Source organism: Talpa europaea (assembly GCF_964194135.1).
Source record: "Talpa europaea genome assembly, chromosome: 2".
NCBI lineage: Eukaryota > Metazoa > Chordata > Mammalia > Eulipotyphla > Talpidae > Talpa > Talpa europaea.
This window is the reverse complement of record NC_140068.1, coordinates 40,994,048-41,015,766: the sequence shown is the minus strand read 5'-3', so window position 1 is coordinate 41,015,766 and position 21,719 is coordinate 40,994,048. Positions and strand designations below refer to the sequence as shown.

Here is a 21,719-nt window from a genome sequence, read left to right as displayed (position 1 = left end):
TAAGCTCTGAACGTGGGCATGAGGGTGGGAGAACTGTGTGGTCAAATCAAACAAACCAGTTTCCTGCTTAGTACTCAGAACAATGGCTGTGTTGGAAAGGGTTTGCTTTTTGTCAAAGGACGGTTTTCTTCTCTAGCATGGGAAGAATTAGATTAAATTCAATAATTAAAAGGGTTTCTCCCTCCCCCCTCTCCCTGACATTTGCTGTTCAGGTCACAGCACCCTGTGTGGGAATTGCAGTGCTGTTGTTGACAGAGAACAAGAAATGCATGTGCTGATGGGGGCAGAGGGAGGGCATCTCATGGCAAGATCAGCCTTGATCTGCCACGGGATTATAGGGGCCTCAGAAGAGACTGATGAATAATTCTGCAGGAGCCCTTGAGCTGGAAAGCTGGTGTTCAGAGGCTGATAATCCCCAGTCATTGTAACACAAAGGAAGGACAGGAATCGAGTTCACAGTTCTGAATTGTGAAATTCAAAATTTGAAAGAAACTGCTTCTTCCTGACTGTGTTTGTCAACCTAGCTGCTTGCTTGTTTGTGTTAAATGGCTACTGTGCTTTTTGAATCCAAAATCTGATTATATTTAATTAGTACAGGCATCTGGGATTTCTAATACACAAAGAGTTATTAAAGTAACAAATCTTTCTAAAATATGTTCTTCATGAAAGAATGTGTTAATTTATACAGTAACAATTTTTTAACATGAAATAATTAACAAGAAAACTGCAACAATTATGAATTCTTTGCATTCTAATTTATATGTGAATTTTCCTCCAGACAATAATCTATTCAACTTAAGCCCTCAGAACTGGGAGTATTTGAACAGACACATTTTTCTTCTATTTAATACACAAACCAAAATGTACAGCAGATCTTACACAAAGTTCCGAATGCCTGCTTTTCTATATGCATTCTAAAGACCTAAACATTAAATTTCCTTGACATTTACTGCCTCAACAGTGATCCTGTTGCTAACTTAGAGCTTAAAACAAAAACCTAAAAATATCCCCCCAAAGATGGGCAACTCTGTTTCTGTTTTCAAGGTGATTCAAATCAGGTGAAGTGGGTTATATGGGTATAAGAACAGGTCAAGAAAATCCAAGGAGTGGGGGTGTGTGTATCTGCGTGTGCATGTGTAGGGGGGAGAGGAGGAGGAGGGAAAGACGGGGGAGAGAGGCAGGGAGAGAGAGAAACAGCTATTATCATTCATTTGGATCAATACTATTACTATTATTGTTACTACCAACTACAACTACACAACTATTAGCTCAGCTGATATCAGTTTGCTTTGTGCTAAGTACTTTACACATATTCCCAGGGAAGTCACACACCAATTCTATGATGTAGATTATTATCCTTTTTTCCAGTGGAAATGAAGGCTCAGAGAGGTTAAGTAACTTGCCCACAGTCTCACACTTAATTAGCAGAGATGCTTGGATTCACACCAAGATAATTTGATTTTCTGGGTCACACTCATAACCAATCCAATCCCTGCCATCTTTGGGAGGGTTAAGGGTGTGTGAGTGAGGTTTAGGGGAGGAGAAGGAAAGCAGTCTGGCTATCCAAAAAGATACCTGATTTAGCATTGCCAGCCAGGAGGAATGGGAAGGAGTGAATAATATTAATGGCATCACCACCTGAAAGGTAACCAATATCAGACCTATTTCATAGATGAGAAAACTGGGGCTCAGAGAAGCTAGAGTTTAGCAAAATCTATGACCAGGAGATAGCACAGTTAGCATTTGGACATGGTTTATGTAGCGCCAGAGCTCTTGTGCCTCCACGACCCCAAAGCCTCCTTGCCATGTGCAAGAGTCCTGATGTCTCCAACAACCCTTCTCCAAGGTTCAGGAAGCCATAACAGTCCCTGAGCATGGCATGATTACATCTGTAGAGGTTAAACCTATACCTCCAAAACATAGACAGTGATGTAAACCAACATTACTTCGATAAAGATGATCAAAAAAACTTTGAGGTAAGAAAATAAAGACCATTTTAAAGGGAAACATACATCAAACAAAAAGTTCAGGTTATAAGAATGGCTCTTGTATAATAGAGTTTTATAAAACAGTCCATTTAATACTCACACTAATTATATGAGGTAGTTATATTAATTATTTACATTTTACAGATGGTAAAAATGAGGCTCAGAAAGGTTAAATGATTTGCTGGGGACACCATGCTTATAAGTGATAGAACTGGTTCAAACCTGGGTCTTCTAACATCAACCACAAGTTCCTCAGTCACATTAGGCTGCCTCAGTAGCCTAAGAGGGAAATACAATATCACAACCAACACAGCTACTATGTGGTCTACCTTTGAGACAGGCCCACAAGATCTACTGGGCAGTATCTACAAGTCTAGCCATAGGCTGGCCCTGTGACCAACAATTCCACTCCTGGGAAGACAGCCGAGAGATAAGAGGACCTACATCTACTGTCACAGCAGCTTCAATTGTAATGGCCCAAACTGAAAATACCAGTAGAATGAGTAAACTGATATATAGTTATGTGTTGCTTAAAAAAGGGAATACATACTGAGAAATATGTTGTTAGGTGATTTCATTGTTGTGGGAATGTCACAGAATATAATTACACAGATCTAGATGGAACAGTCTATTATACACCTCAACTGTGTGGTAGTCTGTTCAGGCCACCATTGCATATATGGCCCATTGCTAAATGATGCATGACTATATTTTAATGTACAATGGAATACTACTCATCAATGAAAAGGAAAGAATTACTATTACATGCAGCAATATGGATGACTCTCAAAAATAATGATGGGGAAGAAGCCAGATATGAAAGAGTAATACTGGGGATTCATTTATATGAGTTCAAGTCACAGGTAAAATGATGACAGAGGGAAAAACAGTGGCTACTTTTGGTGGTGGTTACTGGCTAGAAGAGAGAATGTAAGGGATAGAATGCTGGCAGTGGACTCTTCATCATAAGTGCCCACTAAAAAAGTCATTCTTGGGCCTCCCTGGTAATGCAGGGGTTAAAGACACAACACTATCAAGCTATCTCCAGCCACTGCAGCACGAGTTTGATACCCAACCAGCCAGGGAGCTAAACTACTGGCTCAGCAGACCTCTCCTGTCTCACCTGCTGCCTCCCTTAGCAGTGTATTTCAGTACATCTGCCTGTTCTGCTCCCAACTCTGTCTCTGGTGAATCCTCTCACCTCCCCTGCACCTCTGGCCTACACCCCAGTTCTTGTATGCATAAATAAATAAATTTTTTTATACATGTCAGGTCTACCTGAACTTGCTAGATTTAAATCAAAATTAGACAGCACTGAGCTTCCTGAAAGCTTCTGAAGAAAAAGACCAAGAGTCTGTCAAGAATTCTCCCACTGCTTCCTGTTTGTGTAAGCCTTGAAGGACTGATGACTGGAGGGGTGTGAGTCTTGGAAAGCAAGATTTGTTGATGGCTGTCAAGGCTGGTGATCACAGGAGACAGGTGCGGTGTAGATGTGTGAGGACAACAGGACAGATAGCAGTTCCTTGTGGTGTCTGTACACATTCAGCTCTGGAATGATTCTGTGATGAAGGTGCAGTGCTGGGGTAGGGAGGAGACTGTGATCAGACCTGGAGAGTGTGCAGGTAGTGTGTGCTGAGAGGCCATGGTCAGTAGGTGGGTGGTGATGAGTAGGAAAAGCTGAGCAGTGAGGATCCATGGCGAAGACACCCCAACTGACCTCTCTGGGCTGAGACACCTCCCTTGGATGTTTCACCAGAACCACCTCAAGCTTAGCAGATCCAAAACCAAAGTCACTCTCTCTGAAAATAAGATCTTCCTGACTCACATTTCTATTGTTGGCAACTCCATTCTCATGGTTACTTGCGTTTGACTACTTGGGAATTATCGTTGATTCCTCTTCCCCGTTCCCAAATAGTACTTGGGCCTTTCCATTGTGTCTAGAATTCATTCTTTAATTTGTTTATTTCTCAAGGACTTAAGAATTGTACAGAACATAATGACAAGGCTATTTTTAATTTACCAATCACTATGTGCTGGCACTGTGCTAAATATTTTACATGTACTTGTTCACTTAATCGTCACAAAATTAAAACACAAAGCAGGGAAAGTATATTCCATTCCACAGAGAAACAAACTGAAGAATGAAAAAGTTAAATAACTTATGCAAGATCTGGTAGGTGACAGAATTGAGTTTCAAATTCAGTTGTCTGACTTCCTCTTTGCTCCTATAAGTTCCTATGCAGTTCAGCCTTTCTTATATCAGTAGCTCCTAGCAAAGTCCCTTTCACAGACAGGGCACCCAAATAGTTAATGTTGACTTGACATTACTTGCAGATCCTAATTTGACAGGATTTAGCAAAGACAGAACTAAGCTTTGACTAAAGAAGATCTATCTGCTCTAATTGAGGGAGATGTACACATACTAGAGAATGAGCAATGCCAAATAATTTCTAGATACCTCTAGAATGCTGTTGGCCTGTTGTTACAGGCCTGGTCTTGACCTTCACCCTGACACAGGGTTTCTGTTCAGAGTTCCAAAGGGGATTGAGGGTGGCAGGAGGAAAGAACCATAGTAAGGGCTGTTTAACACAGGTTCAAATTCCAATTCTGCGTGTATCCTGGGAAATGCCACCTCATCCACCCCAGGGGTGGAGGGAAGGATATTTCAGTGTGCCCTTAGATGGGAACCTAACAACTGTCTTGAAAAACAATTGGCACTCACAGTCCTGTAATACCTGTGTTTGGCACATGCTCCTGAATACAGCCCACACAGCCATAATCAAGATGCAGCCCGGCTGTGACCTGTGGGTAACATAAAACCCGACTTACAAATATTATCAGGCACACGGACCAGCTGTCTGGAGGAGTTGATTAATCCCCAGCAGGAACTTCAGTGTGCAGCACGCTTGCCATCTGCAGAGCACATCAGCAGACATACACAAGCTCTTTCTGCTCATAAAGAGGCCTGGGCAGGGCAGACCTTTGGGAGAGTTTTATAAACAGCTGGGTTGTCCCAGAGCTGAAAAATGAAGGTCTTTCTAACTCCCTCACATGCACATTAGAAGGTGCCCCTTTAAAAGTTTTCCATAAAATAAAGGGGGAAAGGACTTATCCAAATTTTCATATCTTGTTCTTTTAATTACTGGATTGATGAGAGGCCGTCAGCACCGCATACGAGGCTGGATGCCACAGGGTCAGACCTGGACTCAAATCCTGCCTCCGCCATCGTACTAGCTGTGTGTACAGATTATTTAACACACAGGGCACTTACCCCCCTCAGTCTATATCTCCTGTTTCCCTCCTCACATTTTCCCCCTCAGGGCTTAACTTGACAGGTATTCCACAGATGCCCCGGCTCCTTGCTCCTCCTCTGTGGCAGGACAGTGTTTCTTTTAATCTCTGGCAAGTCCTTAGGCTGCCAGAGCTGTATTTTTCTTGCAGCTTTATTTTACTTCCCCTTACTTATCTTTTCCCAGTGTTTGGGAAGAATCTGAAGATTTTTGTGAAAGGAAGAGAGAAGAAAAAAGTTTTAAGGGAAGGGTGGAATATTCTTTTTGGAAATTAAGTGAAGGAAATCTGGCACAAAAGGTATGAAGCTGATCCTCTGGAAGGAGTCAGGTCAGCATCAGGGAAAGCGAAGGCAGAGGTGAGGTAAAGCAGATGTAAGAGTGACTACAATATATTCCAGTCACTCTCAGCTTTGCTTGGAATGACTAGACTTGGTTAAAAACACCAGCACGAAGGTTAACCATTTCCCTCAGGTAACAACATTCTATTCTACATATGATTGCAAACAACATACTTAATTGCACACATTTACCTACCAAGTGCAACACGAAAACCCAGGAAGACAGCAAATATTCCTGGAAAAGCAATCAGGATGCTAACTGAGGAGGAAGGTGGGGTTTGATGTCCAGATCCAGGGGGCCTGTTTGGCCCCACTCCATGGCAGCAGTGTGCTATGAGGAGGAACTAGTGAGGGACTCGGTTATACTGGGTGCCTACCACCCAGAGTGCCCACCACCCACAGAGGGATCCCACTCTGTGAACTACAATAAATACCCAGATCCTGTCCACAGCAGCCCTGTTAGCATCCTTGGGCTTTTGGCCCTGCAACTTTCTCTTTTATGGATGGTTCAAGGTTGTTAACTACAAATTCTATAGAATCCAGAGTCCAGGAATAGAGGAGACACAAATCCTGAAAGACCTTCTCTGGCCCCAGGACTCAACCCACACACAGAAGGACACTTATGCAAAACCCATGCTCCATTCTCAATCCTTCTTAAATCAAGCATTCATGTCTCACAAACTTCACCATTCTGCTCTCCTGGGCTTGTGGGCTGGGATCTGACAGGTTTGCCTCAGGGTAAAATCTCTCATTTAGGGCCAGGTCTCAGACCCAGGGGCACCGCAGACTCTCTCAGCTCACCTTGACACAAAATCAAGCCCACGTTTCTCTCTGGACTGTCAGTGCCAATCGAAGCTGCCCGGGTGCCTTTGATTAGAGAGATACAGCGTGCCATCTGGCTCTGCACTGTGTGTGTGTGTGTGTGTGTGAGAGAGAGAGAGAGAGAGAGAGAGAGAGAGGGGCTTGGGCATGTTTGATATATGGGCATTTGGCTGCAGGACAAGAACTGCCACGTGTTGGGGAGATTCAAATAGCTGAGCTGTCTGACCGACATGTAATTTAGCATTTGGACAGTATCTGTACCATCCAGGGTCTTAGTTTAACATTTTTCTTCATCACTTGAGGCTGCTGTTCCATTCTCAGAGTCAAATAAAGAAGGAAAAAATTGGCACGAAGTGAAAGAATCATTCCAAAGGCCAGCATTACGATATCCAGTAGAAAGCACTCTGGATATATATTCCAGTCACTCTCAGCCTTGCTTGGAATGACTAGACTTGGTTAAAAACACCAGCATGAAGGTTAACCATTTCCCTCAGGTAACAACATTCTGTTCTACATATGATTGCAAACAACATACTTAATTGCACACATTTACCTGCCAAGTGCAACACGAAGACCCAGGAAGACAGCAAATATTCCTGGAAATTTCCTCCCTGGATTCCGGTGCTCTTAAAGTACCCAGAAAGCTATCTTACTGGAGAGGATTTTATCTAGAGGCTTATTTCTACAAATCTCTGTAGGGGGTGGGGCGGAGGGGATGATTAGAGGAAGCCTTTCAAGTGACTCGGTTAGTATTTTCTATTGTTCCATTCTTTTATTCTCCTGCCTCCTCTGAACCCATCAGGACTCATCAACAGTCTCCTTTGACCTCTGGTTCCCGCTGGCAGAAGATCTGGAGGCTGGCAAAAGAATGAGTCCAGGTGTTAATTCCCCAGATTCATCCCTGCAGCTTGGCTCCTCTTATGAAAGGTAGTCCTCTCTGCACAGCTGCCAGTTCTTAGTTCTGCTGCTCTCTCCTTCCCCCTTGCCTTCAGGTTTCAATTCCAGTGCTTACTAGAGATTCCATACTGCATTATGCCTGTTGGTTTTCCAAAACCCAGCCCAGCCCATTCCTTTGTAAATAACTCTTTTATTAAATTCTCCAATGAGGGTGCCTTCTGTTTTTTTCCTGAGACTTTAATAGATCAACGAGCTATTTCATGACTGAATCCTTGGTCTTCCACCACTCTTGTCCAAAGGAAAAGTATTCAGGCCTGGCCTGAGCCGGGAGGATGCTCACTCACCAAAAGGCAGTATCTCATGCATCCACTGAACCCACTATACTCTCCCCTCTGAAGAGTGACAAATTCCTGCCAGTTCACGTAGCCCAGATGAAGCATGACATTGCAAGTATTCTCTGGAGAAAGGGAAAGGAAGGAGGGAGAAAGGATGAACCAACCATGAGCTGTCCTCATAAAATAAGTGCTCACCTTGTCTTGCTGTGTACTCATTGTCTTCGATCAATCTGGCCAATCCAAAGTCAGCAATCTTGCATATTAATCCATTTCCTACTAGAATGTTTGCTGATCGAAGATCTCTGTGGATATAATTCATGCGCTCGATGTAAGCCATTCCTGCAGCAACCTGTGGATACCGAGGGGACAGGACATGTGTTACCCCATGACTGAATGTACTTTGCATGTTGTTAAATGCATGTTGTTAAACCCTGGGGCCTACCTGTGCTGCCATGTCCACAAGATTTGGTAATTTCAGAGCTCTTCCTTCTCCATCTTTTAAGAAATCAAGTAAGCTTCCTATAAACAAAATATAAACCATTTCAATTTACTTTTTTTAATAGAATTTTTAAAAAGATTTATTTATTTATGCATACAAGAACTGGGGTACAGGCCATAGGGCTATGTGTGTGTGTGTTGGGGGGCAAGAAGATTCACCAGAGACAGAGTGGGGATTAGAACAGGTGGATTAACTGAAATGCACTGCTGAGGGGAGCAGTGGGTGAGTCAGGAGAGGTCTGCTGTGCCATGTGGGTAGCTCCCTGGCTGGGGCTCAAACTGGTGCTGCAGTGGCTATGAACACCTTTATAGGTTGCGTCTTAACCCCTGAGGCCCCATTTCAATTTACTTTAAGAGATAAAAATTCCCAACAAGGGGGCAGTATTTGACTTTCTTATGAGAATAAAATGATTGCATGTACTGGAACAATGCCATCATCAATGAGGGCAAAATTTATACAAAAAAAAAGGTAGAAAAAGCTGTATTGAAAGCAGAAATACTTTGCTTTATTTACCTTTTAAAAATAGGCAATGTTTACTCCATGTCTAAGGACAACAAAAATTTGATAAAACTGGAAGAAATAGGACTCAGTTCCCTTTATGTCCTGAAGTGGAGCCACACCACTTCAATCTCGTTCTCCAATCAGCCCTGCACTAAGGGGAGTGATGTGGGGAAAATAAATTCCCAAAGTGTGGTCCTGGGACAGCAGCACCAGCACCTCCAAGAGACTTGTGAGAAATGTAGACATGAGGGCCCCACCCCACATTTCCTGAATCAGAAATTCTGGAGGTTGTGTCTCAGAAACCTTCTTAAAACCTGGGTTTTCAGAGCCCTGTAAGTGATTCAACACATAGTAAAGTTTAAGAATCACCAGTCTGCACTGGCCCAACCACTGTGGAGAGCTGTGTGGAGATTTCTGGACCTACTAAACATAGAGCTTCCATATGATCCAGCAATTCCACTCCTAGGTATTTACCCAAAGGACACAGAAACATCAATTCCAAAGAACACCTGCACCCCTATGTTTATAGCAGCACTGTTTACAATAGCTAAGCTTTGGAAACAACCCAAATGCCCAAAAATAGATGACTGGATCAAGAAGATGTGGTACATATACACCATGGAATATTACTCAGCAATCAAAAAAGATAAACACATGCAATTTGCAGCAACATGGATGGCGCTGGAAGGGATCATGCTCAGCGAAATAAGCCAAAAAGAAAAAGAAAAATACCGGATGGTCTCACTCATAGCAGGAATCTAGAAAACTTAAATAAGGGACCAGGAAAATGAATAACTATAAGAAAGTGAAAATCAAAATCAACAAAAAACTATGAACCAGAGACACTTTTAGGGGGGCGGGGGCGGGAGGGGAGGGATTGGGGTCAGAATGGGGGGGCTGCAATTGTATGGGGAATATAAAAATAAAATTTATTATTTAAAAAAAATAAAAAATTATGTTAAAAAAAAAAGGAATCACCAGTTTGCAGATTTTAAAACAATGAAAGAATATTGGAGGAATATTAGGTTAGGTAGAAAGCTCCTCCTATTACTCGTATTAAGGCAAGCCTTAATTCAGGCATCTGAAACAAAACAGCTGGAGCTGCAGAGTCACTTTGATAACACAGTCTAAGGAACTCAGGGTAGAAATAACTATTGATAGGCAGCAGGGCAGAAATTTTCACACGCAGAGGATGAAGAGGCCTGCTGGTCAATGGTGACTTTTTTTTTAATATTTTACCCACAGAGTTATTTAATAAATAACCCTGGATGCAAAGGATAAATGATTTACCACTAAAAAATTTCAAATATATTTTATTAGAAAGTGTGTAGAAAAGAAAAATCACACTGGTGACTTCTGATGTGCAATGCACTTCCTTTTAAGGGTGTTTCTTATTTGGTTCATCTATTTTTCCATAACAAAGTAATCTTCGGATTTCTCCCCAACAATATTGCTTTGATTAGAAGGACAGAGACAGAAAGAGAATGAGAATAGAATGTGCTTTTTAGAAGCATGTCATTTCTTCATCTGATATTTAAGAACAGAGCCAAAAAAAAAAAAAAAAAAAAAGATGTCAGAAAAGATGAAAACTCCACTTAGCCCACAAACCAGTATTTTATATTGCTTTTTTATCCCTGCACAGAGGAAATGTAACATAAACTGTGCATACAAAATAACAGCAAACTCTCAATAGCCCTCTGTACAATTCCTAACATTAAAAATGAATATTTTAATTATGAAGAGGAGTTGAACTCCTGACATGTGCAGACTGCAAAAGGTACTGAGTTTATCAAGGATGGGGGTGGGAGGCAAGCTTGAGGTCACTGTCTTGTTTTAAAAATATTTTCATTAATGAGCACACAGTTTGTGCTTCCTGATGGGAATTCTTGACTCATCAGGAAGTGGGGGAAAAGCAAGCATGCAGCTCCATTGTGGTCCCTGAAACAGCCCTTGCAGGTCACTGTGAGGTGAGCTGAGAGAGGTCACTTGTGACCTCACTTACCTTTGTTCATATACTCGGTGACAATGTAGATGGGTTCCTCAGACACCACCGCGTAGAGCTGAACCAACTTGTCATGCTTCAACTTCTTCATGATCTGTGCTTCCTCGAGGAATGATTCAGGGGACATTGTGCCTGGTTTAAGAGTCTTTATGGCTACTTTTGTGTTTCCATTCCAGGTACCTACAGACATCCCACAATATTAAGTTAAACCAAGATTCTTTTTTGATAGAAAAGAAAATATTAAAAGCAGTAGTTACTTACATAAAGTTAGATTTTAAGTTGAAAAATTAATAGTTTTTGTTGAACAAAGATAATGAATTAAAAGGAGTCTGTCAAGTATTTTCATCAGGTAAAGTGTGTTTATTTATGGCTATATTATGGTTTACAATTCTTTTAAGTTTTTTCTTATTTTGGTACATACCACTTTCCTTTCTTGGCTCGGCCATGAATTTGTATCAAAAGTACTGGACACTTCCTTACAAAGATGAAAGGCCAGGAGTTAGAATAGGCCTGGCCATGTAAGGGTAATCCCTTAGGCAGCAGATTGGATACGGAAGAAATCAGATTAAGTTCCATTTTATGGAGTGTGTTACATTCAATAAATATGGCAACATACTGTTTGAAAATTACCTCTATTTCAATCGTCTGCAATGGATGAGCTACTTGACAAAGTCCTTGAACAGTTGAGCCAAGTGTGCTGGGAAGTACTGGCAAGAAGCTCACAGTTTACTTGCCAATACTTCAACCAGGTAAGGAACATTCATCAGGTTTACTGATGGTCAGTCACAAGAACAATGATTTCTCTTAGCTACATTGGAAAAATTAAACAGCAGCCAAGAGGGAACAGAAATATTTAAACTTAATATGTTAAAAACATCTAGTAGGCCTGGCTTGTGATCATATCAGTTAACTCATCTGTATAAAACAGGAATGGCACTGGGTTATCTTTCAAGTCTCTTTCAGTCCCACAGTTAAAAAAAAAATCAACAACTAGGTTCTATATGTACATCATTATTAGTTCTATGACTGAATTAAAACTATTTTATTAGGCAAACAAAAATATCTGCTAAGTTAGATCTTTTTTTTTTTTCCCATTTAAAAGGGCAGGTTTAGTAGGGGAAAAAAAAAGAGAAAGGAGAAGAAAGTGACTTCATAGACACAGGTGGGCAGAGAGCTGCTGTCTTTGAAAGGGAAAGTTTTGTTAAAAGAAATGCCTGCACAGACACAGGCGGACAGTCTTGGGACAAGAACTGTCAGATTATATTATTTTCTATTTGGAAAAGAAGGCTGGTTTAAATTAAGATTAGTTTTCATATTTAATGAAGTTCATTTTTGAATTAAAAAATTCTATAAATTGGAGCAACTCCTGTTACTCTATTATAAACATGGTTCATATATTTGCATTTTGCAATGTACAAAAATATAGATTAGGTGGAACAAGTGGCTTAAAGAAAAGAGTTCATTCAAGTCTTACAAGATACCTGACCAATAAGCATAAATGGAACATATGACAACCCGTAAATGGTATTTGCTGTTTGCGCACTGTTGCACCTTTAAGTTTTAAATAGAGCTCCTTCTCTCTAGTAACAATCTTAACCAGGTTACACTGGCATTGCATTCTGATCTTGAACTACCAAAAAATGATGTTTTGTGTTCAATGGGAAACAAAAATTTTACTAATACGTGTAATGATTAAAATCTGGTAATTTTAAAGTTTGAAAATAAATCTGTGTATTTAACACTCAAGACAATCCTATGGAGCAGGCATCATTCCAGTTTTACAGATGAGGAAACTGAGGCTCAAAGAGGTTAAAAAAGCCCCTTGTCCATTGTTAATCAGCTAGTAAAGATTCAAACCCAGGTCCATTGAGCAAAAAGTTCATGGTCTTTTCCTTGCAGTAGTTCATATATGGTATCTTACCTTCTTTGTCTTAAGAAGAGGAATCACCAGATTCTTACTGTATTGGATTCCTGTTCTGTGCATGTCTTAATTAATCACATGAAGTAGGATAGACGAATACAGCGATGTATCACCATATTCTGAAAATCTGGATGAGCTGTGCCTGGCTAGCTATCCAGGTTAAGAGGCATGGCCCCAAAGGCTGCGTATGTGTTTTTGTTCAAAACTATTCTTTTAATTGGCTTTGAAATGTAGCCAAAACAAAATGTGCCCTCTGCCTTACCAAGCCACACTTCAGCGAAACACCCCTGACCCAGCTTCTTCTCCAGAAACAACGAATCACGTGCAACTTCCCAAGCATCTTTAGCCAATCCAGAAGTTTGTGGGGTACAACTCGATGCAATCACAGTTAAGTTAAAACATAAACCATCAGCTTTCTCTACAGGAAAGGGAATTAATAAAGAAAACACAGTCCTTATAATCCATAATCATGCATGCACTAGGAAAGATGGAAGGTGAGGTGCCCTTTAGGACACTAAGTTCATTTGACAAATGTTGGCAAATGAAGGACAAGGCATTTGGTACAGGCTGGAACATTTCTTGTATCATTTATTCGATTATAAATTGAGGCTCACATAATAGTAGAATTTGAGACATTTGCCAATCTTGACCACTTACTATCTCTTTTCTAGAAATTCCAGAATTCTGAAATAAAAAAATCAGAATCACTATTTCCCCCCCAAAAGTCTTTATTTTCACCTTCCACCTTTGATGTTTGGGACTCCCCAAACGAGAAAGCTAATAGTAAAGTAATTAAGTCTCGCATACCCATCCATACTTCCCCAAACTGCCCATTTCCCAGTCTCTTGATCAACTGCAGGGACTCTCGAGGGATTTCCCAGACATCTTTGGTTTTGACAGACAGATCGGTAAGCCTTGGCATCCCTTTGTGACAGGGAACTACTAGGCGGCAGCAGAGACCTGCAGCTCTCTCTGATGGATGGGGACAGCAGCAGGAGAGGGAGAGAAAAGCAGAACATGTGAAACAACAACACTTAGAGGCGCACAAACCCAGCCAGGATACAGGCACACTAAAAACAGTGCTGTATCAGCGGAGGACTACACACATCTTAGGAGGTCAGATATCACATTGAAACATGTTCATTGGAGGGAAGATAAAGGACATTCTGAATTTGGACTACTCCATACCCCATGTATAATATGGTCTATATATACGTAGAGAGAGAGAGAGAGAGAGAGAGACTGTTTTCATTTCTACACTCACTGAGTAAGAAAAAAATGTTTTCAGACCAGTGTGTTAATAACAAGTCTTCTAGAACCCTGAAAATACCCCACAGATTTCAAAAGTTATATCTGAATTACAGAATGCCAACATGACTATCCTTTCTCCCCTCTAATATCAAGGCTTTGGGGATTCTCTTTGGTATGAATATATTTAAAACTGTAATTTTAGCACAAGGATTCTATGAAACATTATACTACTACAAGCTAGTAAAGCTAATGATTGTATCTGGCGGGGGGAAAAAGAGGTCACATTTCTCTAGTGATTTCTTTGGCATTCTAACTGACTATTGTACCAGTCAGATATTCTTGCTTCTTCGATATTTCCAGCTAAAAAAAAATCCTTATATAACAGCCCCCCATATATAATTTAGGGGTCTGATCTGAAAGGATGAAGAACAGAAACCAAAATCTGCAGAAACTCAAGGATGTGAAAGAACTCTATTTCCCATAAAAAGAGGAAGGGGAAAGTAGTTATCACTTAGAGGTTATTTGGAGGTAGTTTTCTTTTTACTTTCTCATTTTCCTCCCCCTTCTCTCAAAAGAATACCCCTGGAATGTAGTAGTGGTAAGGGAAATTGCCTAAATGCCATGTTAAGCAGTCAAGTGAGAAAACGTAACAAAGAAAAAGCAGCGGGGCAATGACAAAGCTGCAGAAAGCTGGCTTGGAAGGTGGACAGAGCCCCGCCCGCCACACCGTGGAGGCCCTGCATCCAGAGAAAGCAATGGGGTGTCGTTGCTTTTCTCTGGGTACCAGTTGTAAGTTACATTTTATTCCTTTCTTTTTTTGATAGAAACAGGTTCGGAGATGTTTAGTCAGGAAATTATTTATGTTTCAATATTTCAAAGGCATTTTATTGTGTGAGAGAGAAAGAGGAAGAGGAAAAGCCAATATAAAAACAAATCTAACTCAAGATGTATTTTTTTCTTGAGATTAAAAAATGTCTATAGCTCTTCATATTCCTTCTCTCCTTCCAGCTTTACGATGTTATTAAGGTGCCCTTTCCAACACAGTATTTTCAAATGATCCAAACCCTGGGGAGCCTGTGATGTTTGACTGTAATGAAATATATTTCAGCATTTGAAAAATCCTTACTACATGCAGGCACTTTGAGTATATCACTTAAGCTGAGGCAGCTAGTCCTCTATTTTCCCCAAAATACTACATTAGAATCTATATAAACCAAAGTCACCTAATACCCAATTAACTAGTAGTATTAAGTGTTATTAATTTTTTCACATACTCATTAATGCCCAAGGTTAATAGATAAGATTTTCATATGGGTACCACTTATTTTCAGAAGACTGTTTTTGGGGGTGCTGAAATATTTTCACATATATTTTTACATGAACATATGTAGAGCAATCAGTTGCTACTATTCTGGGGTTTTGTCAATGTTTTGAAGAACAATATAATATTACATGTTACACAAAGAACCACTGGGCTAGGTGGGATATAGTCTGCATTTGTGCATCTATATCTACATTCATATCCACCGGTGTGTACATATTAATGGGATATACTTGCTCACCTAGGAAAGAAAGCAATCATTTTAACAATTATACATCAAGCCACCTTCTTTATTTAAACATATACATTGCATACTTAAACACCTAATAACTATCACACTATTGGCAACATCTGGGTGTTAGAACAGAGACTTCTCCACTGTTTAGAAGTTTAATTGAACTCAATAGTTGGAACAGATCTAAGAGTCATGGGCCATATAAATCTGAGTCTATTTAGGAAACTGTATTGGTGGGGAAGTAGAACATGAGTTGGGAAGCTCATCTAGTCATGCGGATGAGATGCATATATGTGCAGCCGTTCCTGCCACGGTGCTGAGTGGAAAGCGAGGTGGACAGACGACATCCCCTGCTGGAGGCCCTTGGAAGTGCCCAGGGTTGTCACCCTCTCCTCCCAGTGTGTGTTAGACTACAGCAGGGGAGAAGAGAGAACTTGGAAGGATTTCAGGATGAAGACGAAAAAACAAACAACTGTTAAAATTTAATCTATTGCTTTCTAGTTGGGAAACCAAAAGGTGATAAAATCTTTGGACAAACATACAGAACTAATACTAACTATGGTAGAAAAACTGAGATAGACCTTAATTTGGCCACATTCCATTGTGAGGGGCCAACAAAGAAAACTATTTCACCACTGACTGTACATTCCTCTCTCCTGCTTAGTGCCCAGCCACTCCCTCCAGTGTCCCATTGTTAGTAGCTGGGTGGAATTAAGGTTACCTGAGTAATGTTGTACAAGTTGCTGAAGTGTTTCAAACTGGGCACGGGTGGTAATATAGTATCCACCGTTGTCAAGTTTGCGAATTTTATAATGTTTGACATGGTCTCCTTTCATATCATCCCAATCACGGATAGAAAGTGAATAGGCACCTGGTAAATATGCAAAGCATTAGTAGCTCCAATCATTTTGAGTACCAATTTCTTTTTTAGATCTCACTTACTTGACTATGCTGATTAATAATTATCAAGAGGAGACACACACACACACACACACACACACACTCACACACACACTCTCTCTCTCTTCCACTCATTAATATAGGAAAAATACACCTCCTCCTGCCCATGTCAGAAGATATCAGTAAAAAATTATTTTACCATAGAATGAAAGCTTCCTTGAATTTTTCCTATAGTACTAGGCTCAGTACACTTGTTTTACTTAACGCAGAATAGACTCAATTCCCCCCTGGGCAGATGAATGAGATGCTTCGCTAGTCTCCCATACCCAGGCAGCATCACTGAGGCAGGGACATTGTTTACTAAAGAAACCTAAGTACTCTTTTCTACAAGTGAGCTTCCAATTTCTGTCTCACAGCACATTCACTGGAGCAGATAACAGTGTGTGGTAGATTAACCTAGAAGGCCCAGATCCTCTTGGGATTCTAATGAGTTATTAAATAATGAAAAGGCCAATGGCTGGAGGAAGAGAAATCCTCAGTTATGAAAAAACAAAAGAAATGCAAAAATAACCCATGTGATTGGTGCCTGAGGAACTAAGAGCTTCAGAGAATCCTGATTCTAAAGGACTTCTGAAAATCCTATGATCTTGTGCGCCTGGAGGAGCGAAGCTGCCCAGACCCTGTGTCAGGAGGGATGTCTTGATGCTGAGCCTCTGTAGCTCTTTTGGAGCTGTCTGCAGCTCTAGAGCCTGAAGGGAAAATAGAAAATGGGGCTCCACGCACAGGGCAGGGAGGATGTGTGCCACTGAAAAATCCTTGTACACTAGAGATAAGCCTTTCATCCCCTCTGACTAATCCACAGCTTTGGATGACAAGCCACCTTTTCCAACTTGTTATCTTACCTTTGGTGGTTTCACTCTCACGGATAAGAAAGGTACCTCTTGGGTTTCCAAAGGACAAAAGCTGTCGCTCAGCATCTTTTCGGCCAAGTTTTCCGAAGTACCACCTTTAAGTGAGATCAAGGAAAGGAAGCATCTTTTAACAATCAATCACTCACTAAAGTGGAATGATGTAAGCTTTCTGCTTACGAAGCCTCTTCATCTCTGATTTTATCCTTTAACCTTTCCCTATGAATTTTTTCCTAGTCTCAGCTGGCCCACTTTCAATCTGTTCCTGATTGTATCCTGACTCCATCTCCTTCACACTGTAAAAATAAATAAATGCATAAAAAATAAATAAAGAAGAATCAGATTTGATTTGTGGGTTCTTTTCCTTCTCTCCAGAGATGACAGGAACTGGTTTGTGTTAGATTTGCTACTTGCATGACCCAAAAGACAAATCCAAGACCTTTTTTTTTAAGATTTATTTATTTATACATACAAGAACTGGGGTACAGGCCAGAGGCGTGGGGGTGAGAGGATTCACCAGAGACAGAGTGGGGAGCAGAACAGGCAGACTGACTGAAATACACTGCTGAGGGGAGCAGTGGGTGAGTCAGGAGAGGTCTGCTGTGCCATGTGGGATGCTCCCTGGCTGGCCAGAGATCGAACTTGTGCTGCAGAGGCTGTGGATTGCTTCATAGCGCAGTGCTTAACCCCCTGCGCCACCAGGGAGGCCCCCAAGACATGGTTTTGAAATGGCAACTACAGGAGACCAGTCCCACACCTATCTATAAGAACTTTGGCTTCTAAGCATAATTACAAACCCTAGGAAATAACAAAAGAATCTTTGCATATATAAAAGTCACAAATCAAACATTAAAAAATCTGTTAGTCAGCATGGATTAAGAACAAAGACATGACCGGCCTCCCTGGTGGTACAAGGGGTTAAGCACCACACTATGAAGCAATCTGCAGGCTCTGCAGCATGAGTTCGATCCCCGCCAGCCAGGGAGAAACCCACATGGCACAGCAGACCTCTCCTGGCTTGCCCACTGCTCCCCTCAGCAATGTACTTCGGTCAATCTGCCTGTTCTGTTCCCCACTCTGTCTCTGGTGAATTCTCTCATGCCCCACGTCTCTGGCCTGTACCCCAGCTCTTGTATGCATAAATATAAATAAATCTTTAAAAAAAGAACAAAGGCATGATATTTTCAGTAACTTTTGACTTACTGGAACTCTGGAAAAAATTGTCAAGATTACCCCTGATTTGAGATGACTGCTGCTCCTAATGCTTGTTTTTATTTATTTTCTCTTCCTGGTAAGCAGGTGTGAGGACTTGCATCAGTAAAAGGCATCAGCCCATGGCCTGGGCTTTGATCTGCCACACATGTGCTTGGGCACAGCTACATGGTCAGGTTACCAGGAACAACAGCCATCTCCTTAAATATAACGAGATGGTGTGGACTTTGTCATTAACTTGTGTAGGGAGAATATGAAAATCTTGTGCCACTTTAGAAGGCATCTTATCAAACCACCTCACAACATTTGTTGTTTGTCTTTCATGTCCCCTTGCCCTCTCCAGTCCTAATCTGGCAATTATTTAACAGTTTAGCACTAGGTGCCAAAGGGGAGGCAGGCGCTCCAAGAACCCAAGGGAGAATTCCACTGGAATCTCCAGATAGGAACAATGTTTAGAATATCTGACTGTGAAAGGATCCAGCCTCTAAAAAGAAATTTCAATTCTTTATTCTAGAACATTGCTATTATGTGTTCACTGTCAAATTCTTTTGTGAATGAAAGAGCTTCACTGGAGATAAGAAAAGACACATTGCGTATTTGTTCCTCAGTGACTTCTTAAGGCACCAAACTGTGAAATAATCCTAACTTAGCATTAGACACTATAAAGAGAATTAGACCAATTATTTGTGAGAAACGACTTTCTGGGTTTGTATCAATAACCCACTTAAAATGCTGGGTAAATATTAACAGCAGTGAAAAGAGAACAGTTAGAACAATGGATTGTACTAGAACAATTGTATTTTAAAAGAAAGTTAATTGCATATATAACCATAGATAATTATAAAAAACCTGGTCATACATAAAAAAAGTCTAAAAAATTGGCAATTATAACTTGAATATGCAGTGGGTGGGTTCTCAGCTAAATCAAAGTGATGCTATATTTTAGTGAATACCTTTTATTCTGAAAGAACACAAAGATGTTTGCTAATCTAATATATATATATAAATTCTTTTATCAATTGATGGCAAATGCATTCACAAAGAGAAAAAAGGAGCTCAGAACCACTGAGTATTTGAGATGGGAAACAAAACCTATCTTCTTAGGGGAAATACAAGGGAATTAAAGACAAGAGAATGATCCAATACGGGATTTGGCTGGGGGTGTGCAGTCTAATCTCCTTGCAGTGGCTGAACAAATCCCAGGCAAAATGAATTATCAGAGCTAAAGGCCAGGTGTGGTGACAGCCTTTTTTCTCCGGTTAAAGGCCGTCCCCACTGAGCAGGAGAGGCAGGACCCCAAAGCGACAGGGAGGAGACCAGGTTCTGGCATTCAGGAGATCATGGTCCACTCTCTTTCCCTGAGTTTAGAAGTTAGGATTGGCACATGAGCTGCTCTGACAGCTGTTTGAGGAGTCCATTTATCTCATCGGTGAAGAAAAGGAACAATAGTCGTTCCTTCTAGAATCCCCTATGCCTACTGATCACCTTCTAAAACTGCTACCAGTGAAATCCTTGGGTCAACTAACTCTCAGTCACTATTTATTACCAAAGAAACTGAGATCCCAGGTCCAAAGAGGACCACTTGAAATGCATTACCTCAGTGTCCCAACTTATAAGACACTATGAGCTGCTTCTACCTGGGGCATAGAATGAAGGTCTTTTCAGTGCTTTACTACTAATTAAAATTAGTAGCAGTTCTGATTACATCACAGAGGAAAAATATCTCAATTTGATTCTTAACAATTATTTGCTCCCCGTCTCCCTCCCTCTCCCCCTTTGTCCCTCACTTGCTGTTTTTTTAATTAAGCAAGCTTAAATTAAATTACTAAAGGAGCAAGAGTATAGCAAGCATTGCATTGCTATGCCAAAACCACAACATAAAGCTTGAAAAACGTGGCATCACCATATTCTTTCTACCCTTAATCATTTCAGCAAATTCTTCTCCCTCCTGCACAATAATGACATTTTATTGTGGCAACTAACTTTTAGAAGCAATAGTTAAGTGGAAACAATAAAACAAAACATACTCTTCTGCCTGGATGGAGTCAACTGGAGCCACATAATTGCTGGGAATGTAACCCGTTTCTCCGGTTGTCAAGGAGCGGGCCTCCCACCAATCTCCTTCCCTGCAGAGAAAAAAAGAGAAAAGTGAGTAGGATGACCACTTCAATATTGCATTTGCAGATTCAGTGCAATAAGAGTACGTAACTATCTCCTTGTCATTCTAATTCTTGATTTCTCCAAATGCTGAGGGCCAAATGGTTACAATCTGAGTTGACAGAGATTTGAACCTATGATTGTCTCTTATCTTCTGTTTTACTGATGGAGAACTAGGACTCTGGCCATGAGGGTTGTCTCCTGGGGTCAGGAGGGGGAGTATTTTGCTTGTTAAGTGTCCCCAACTTGGACAGAGGAGGAGGGAAGCAGCTGCCCCCTACTGAAGAAAAAACGTAACTACAACAACAAAATGGTAATTATGTGAGGTGAGGGAGGGGTCAACTAACCTGACTGGGGCAAATATTTCACAATATATAGGTCTATCAATTTACTGTCATACACCTTAAACTTATACAATTTTATTTATTTTAATACAAGAGCTGGGGTACAGGCCAGAGGCGCGGGAGGGTGAGAGGATTCACCAGAGACAGAGTGGGGAGCAGAACAAGCGGAAGGACCGAAATACACTGTTGAGAGGAGCAGCGGGCGCGACAGGAGAGGTCTGTGGTGCCATGTGGGAATCTCCCTGGAAGGCCAGAAATCGAACCCGCGCTACAGAGGCTGCGGGCAGCTTTACAGAGCTGTGCTCAACCTGCTGCTCCACCGGGGAGGCCCTACAATGTTACATGTTGATTATAGTTCACTAAAGCAATAAGGGGTGGGGGGTGGGGGGGATAGGGGGACAGGCGGCACACACTCCTAATTTACTTTAACAGCCTGTTTCGGCCCCATCCAGTCCTTTGGTACTGTTGGAGAGGTGCAAGTTGGCCTTAGTGTTATTTTTGTCAGCTGTTAATGATTCACTGGGGGGAAAAAGCATTATAGATGCAGATGATCTGAAAAAGGAAACCAGTTAGGAGGTACAGCAAGAGACTAAAGAGTGCTCTGAATACCTGTTTTGCTTGTTTTCAAGAAAACGGGTAGACTCATAAAGACTACTATCGGTTAATTAAGCCTTGCCTAGATATTTTCAACCTGAGGTTATTTCATAAATTATTTATAGCACTGATCTGAGTCTGGTGGGTAGGCAGGGTGGACACAGCTGTGTGTAAGTGCAGAGAAAGAACAAAAACTCACTAAAG

The 21,719-nt window shown here is 41.1% G+C and overlaps 1 protein-coding gene across 3 annotated transcripts in view; it reads right to left on the bottom strand.

Moving 5' to 3' along the window:
- FYN (FYN proto-oncogene, Src family tyrosine kinase) overlaps positions 1 to 21,719 on the bottom strand; it is a gene marked incomplete at its 3' end in the record, with an annotated part of 53,609 nt that overhangs the window by 22,178 nt on the left and 9,712 nt on the right. Inside the window, exons 3-9 of one of the 3 annotated variants that reach the window (XM_084228040.1) lie at positions 20,448 to 20,546; positions 17,203 to 17,306; positions 16,122 to 16,271; positions 13,401 to 13,565; positions 10,673 to 10,852; positions 8,113 to 8,189; positions 7,866 to 8,019 (exon numbers count right to left, since the gene is read on the bottom strand). In XM_084228040.1, coding sequence (XP_084084166.1) covers positions 7,866 to 8,019; positions 8,113 to 8,189; positions 10,673 to 10,852; positions 13,401 to 13,565; positions 16,122 to 16,271; positions 17,203 to 17,306; positions 20,448 to 20,546 — 929 coding nt within the window. Of the gene's footprint in view, positions 1 to 7,865; positions 8,020 to 8,112; positions 8,190 to 10,672; positions 10,853 to 12,855; positions 13,012 to 13,400; positions 13,566 to 16,121; positions 16,272 to 17,202; positions 17,307 to 20,447; positions 20,547 to 21,719 lie in introns of all 3 variants that reach the window. The other 2 variants (XM_084228039.1, XM_084228041.1) reach the window with 2 other exon arrangements.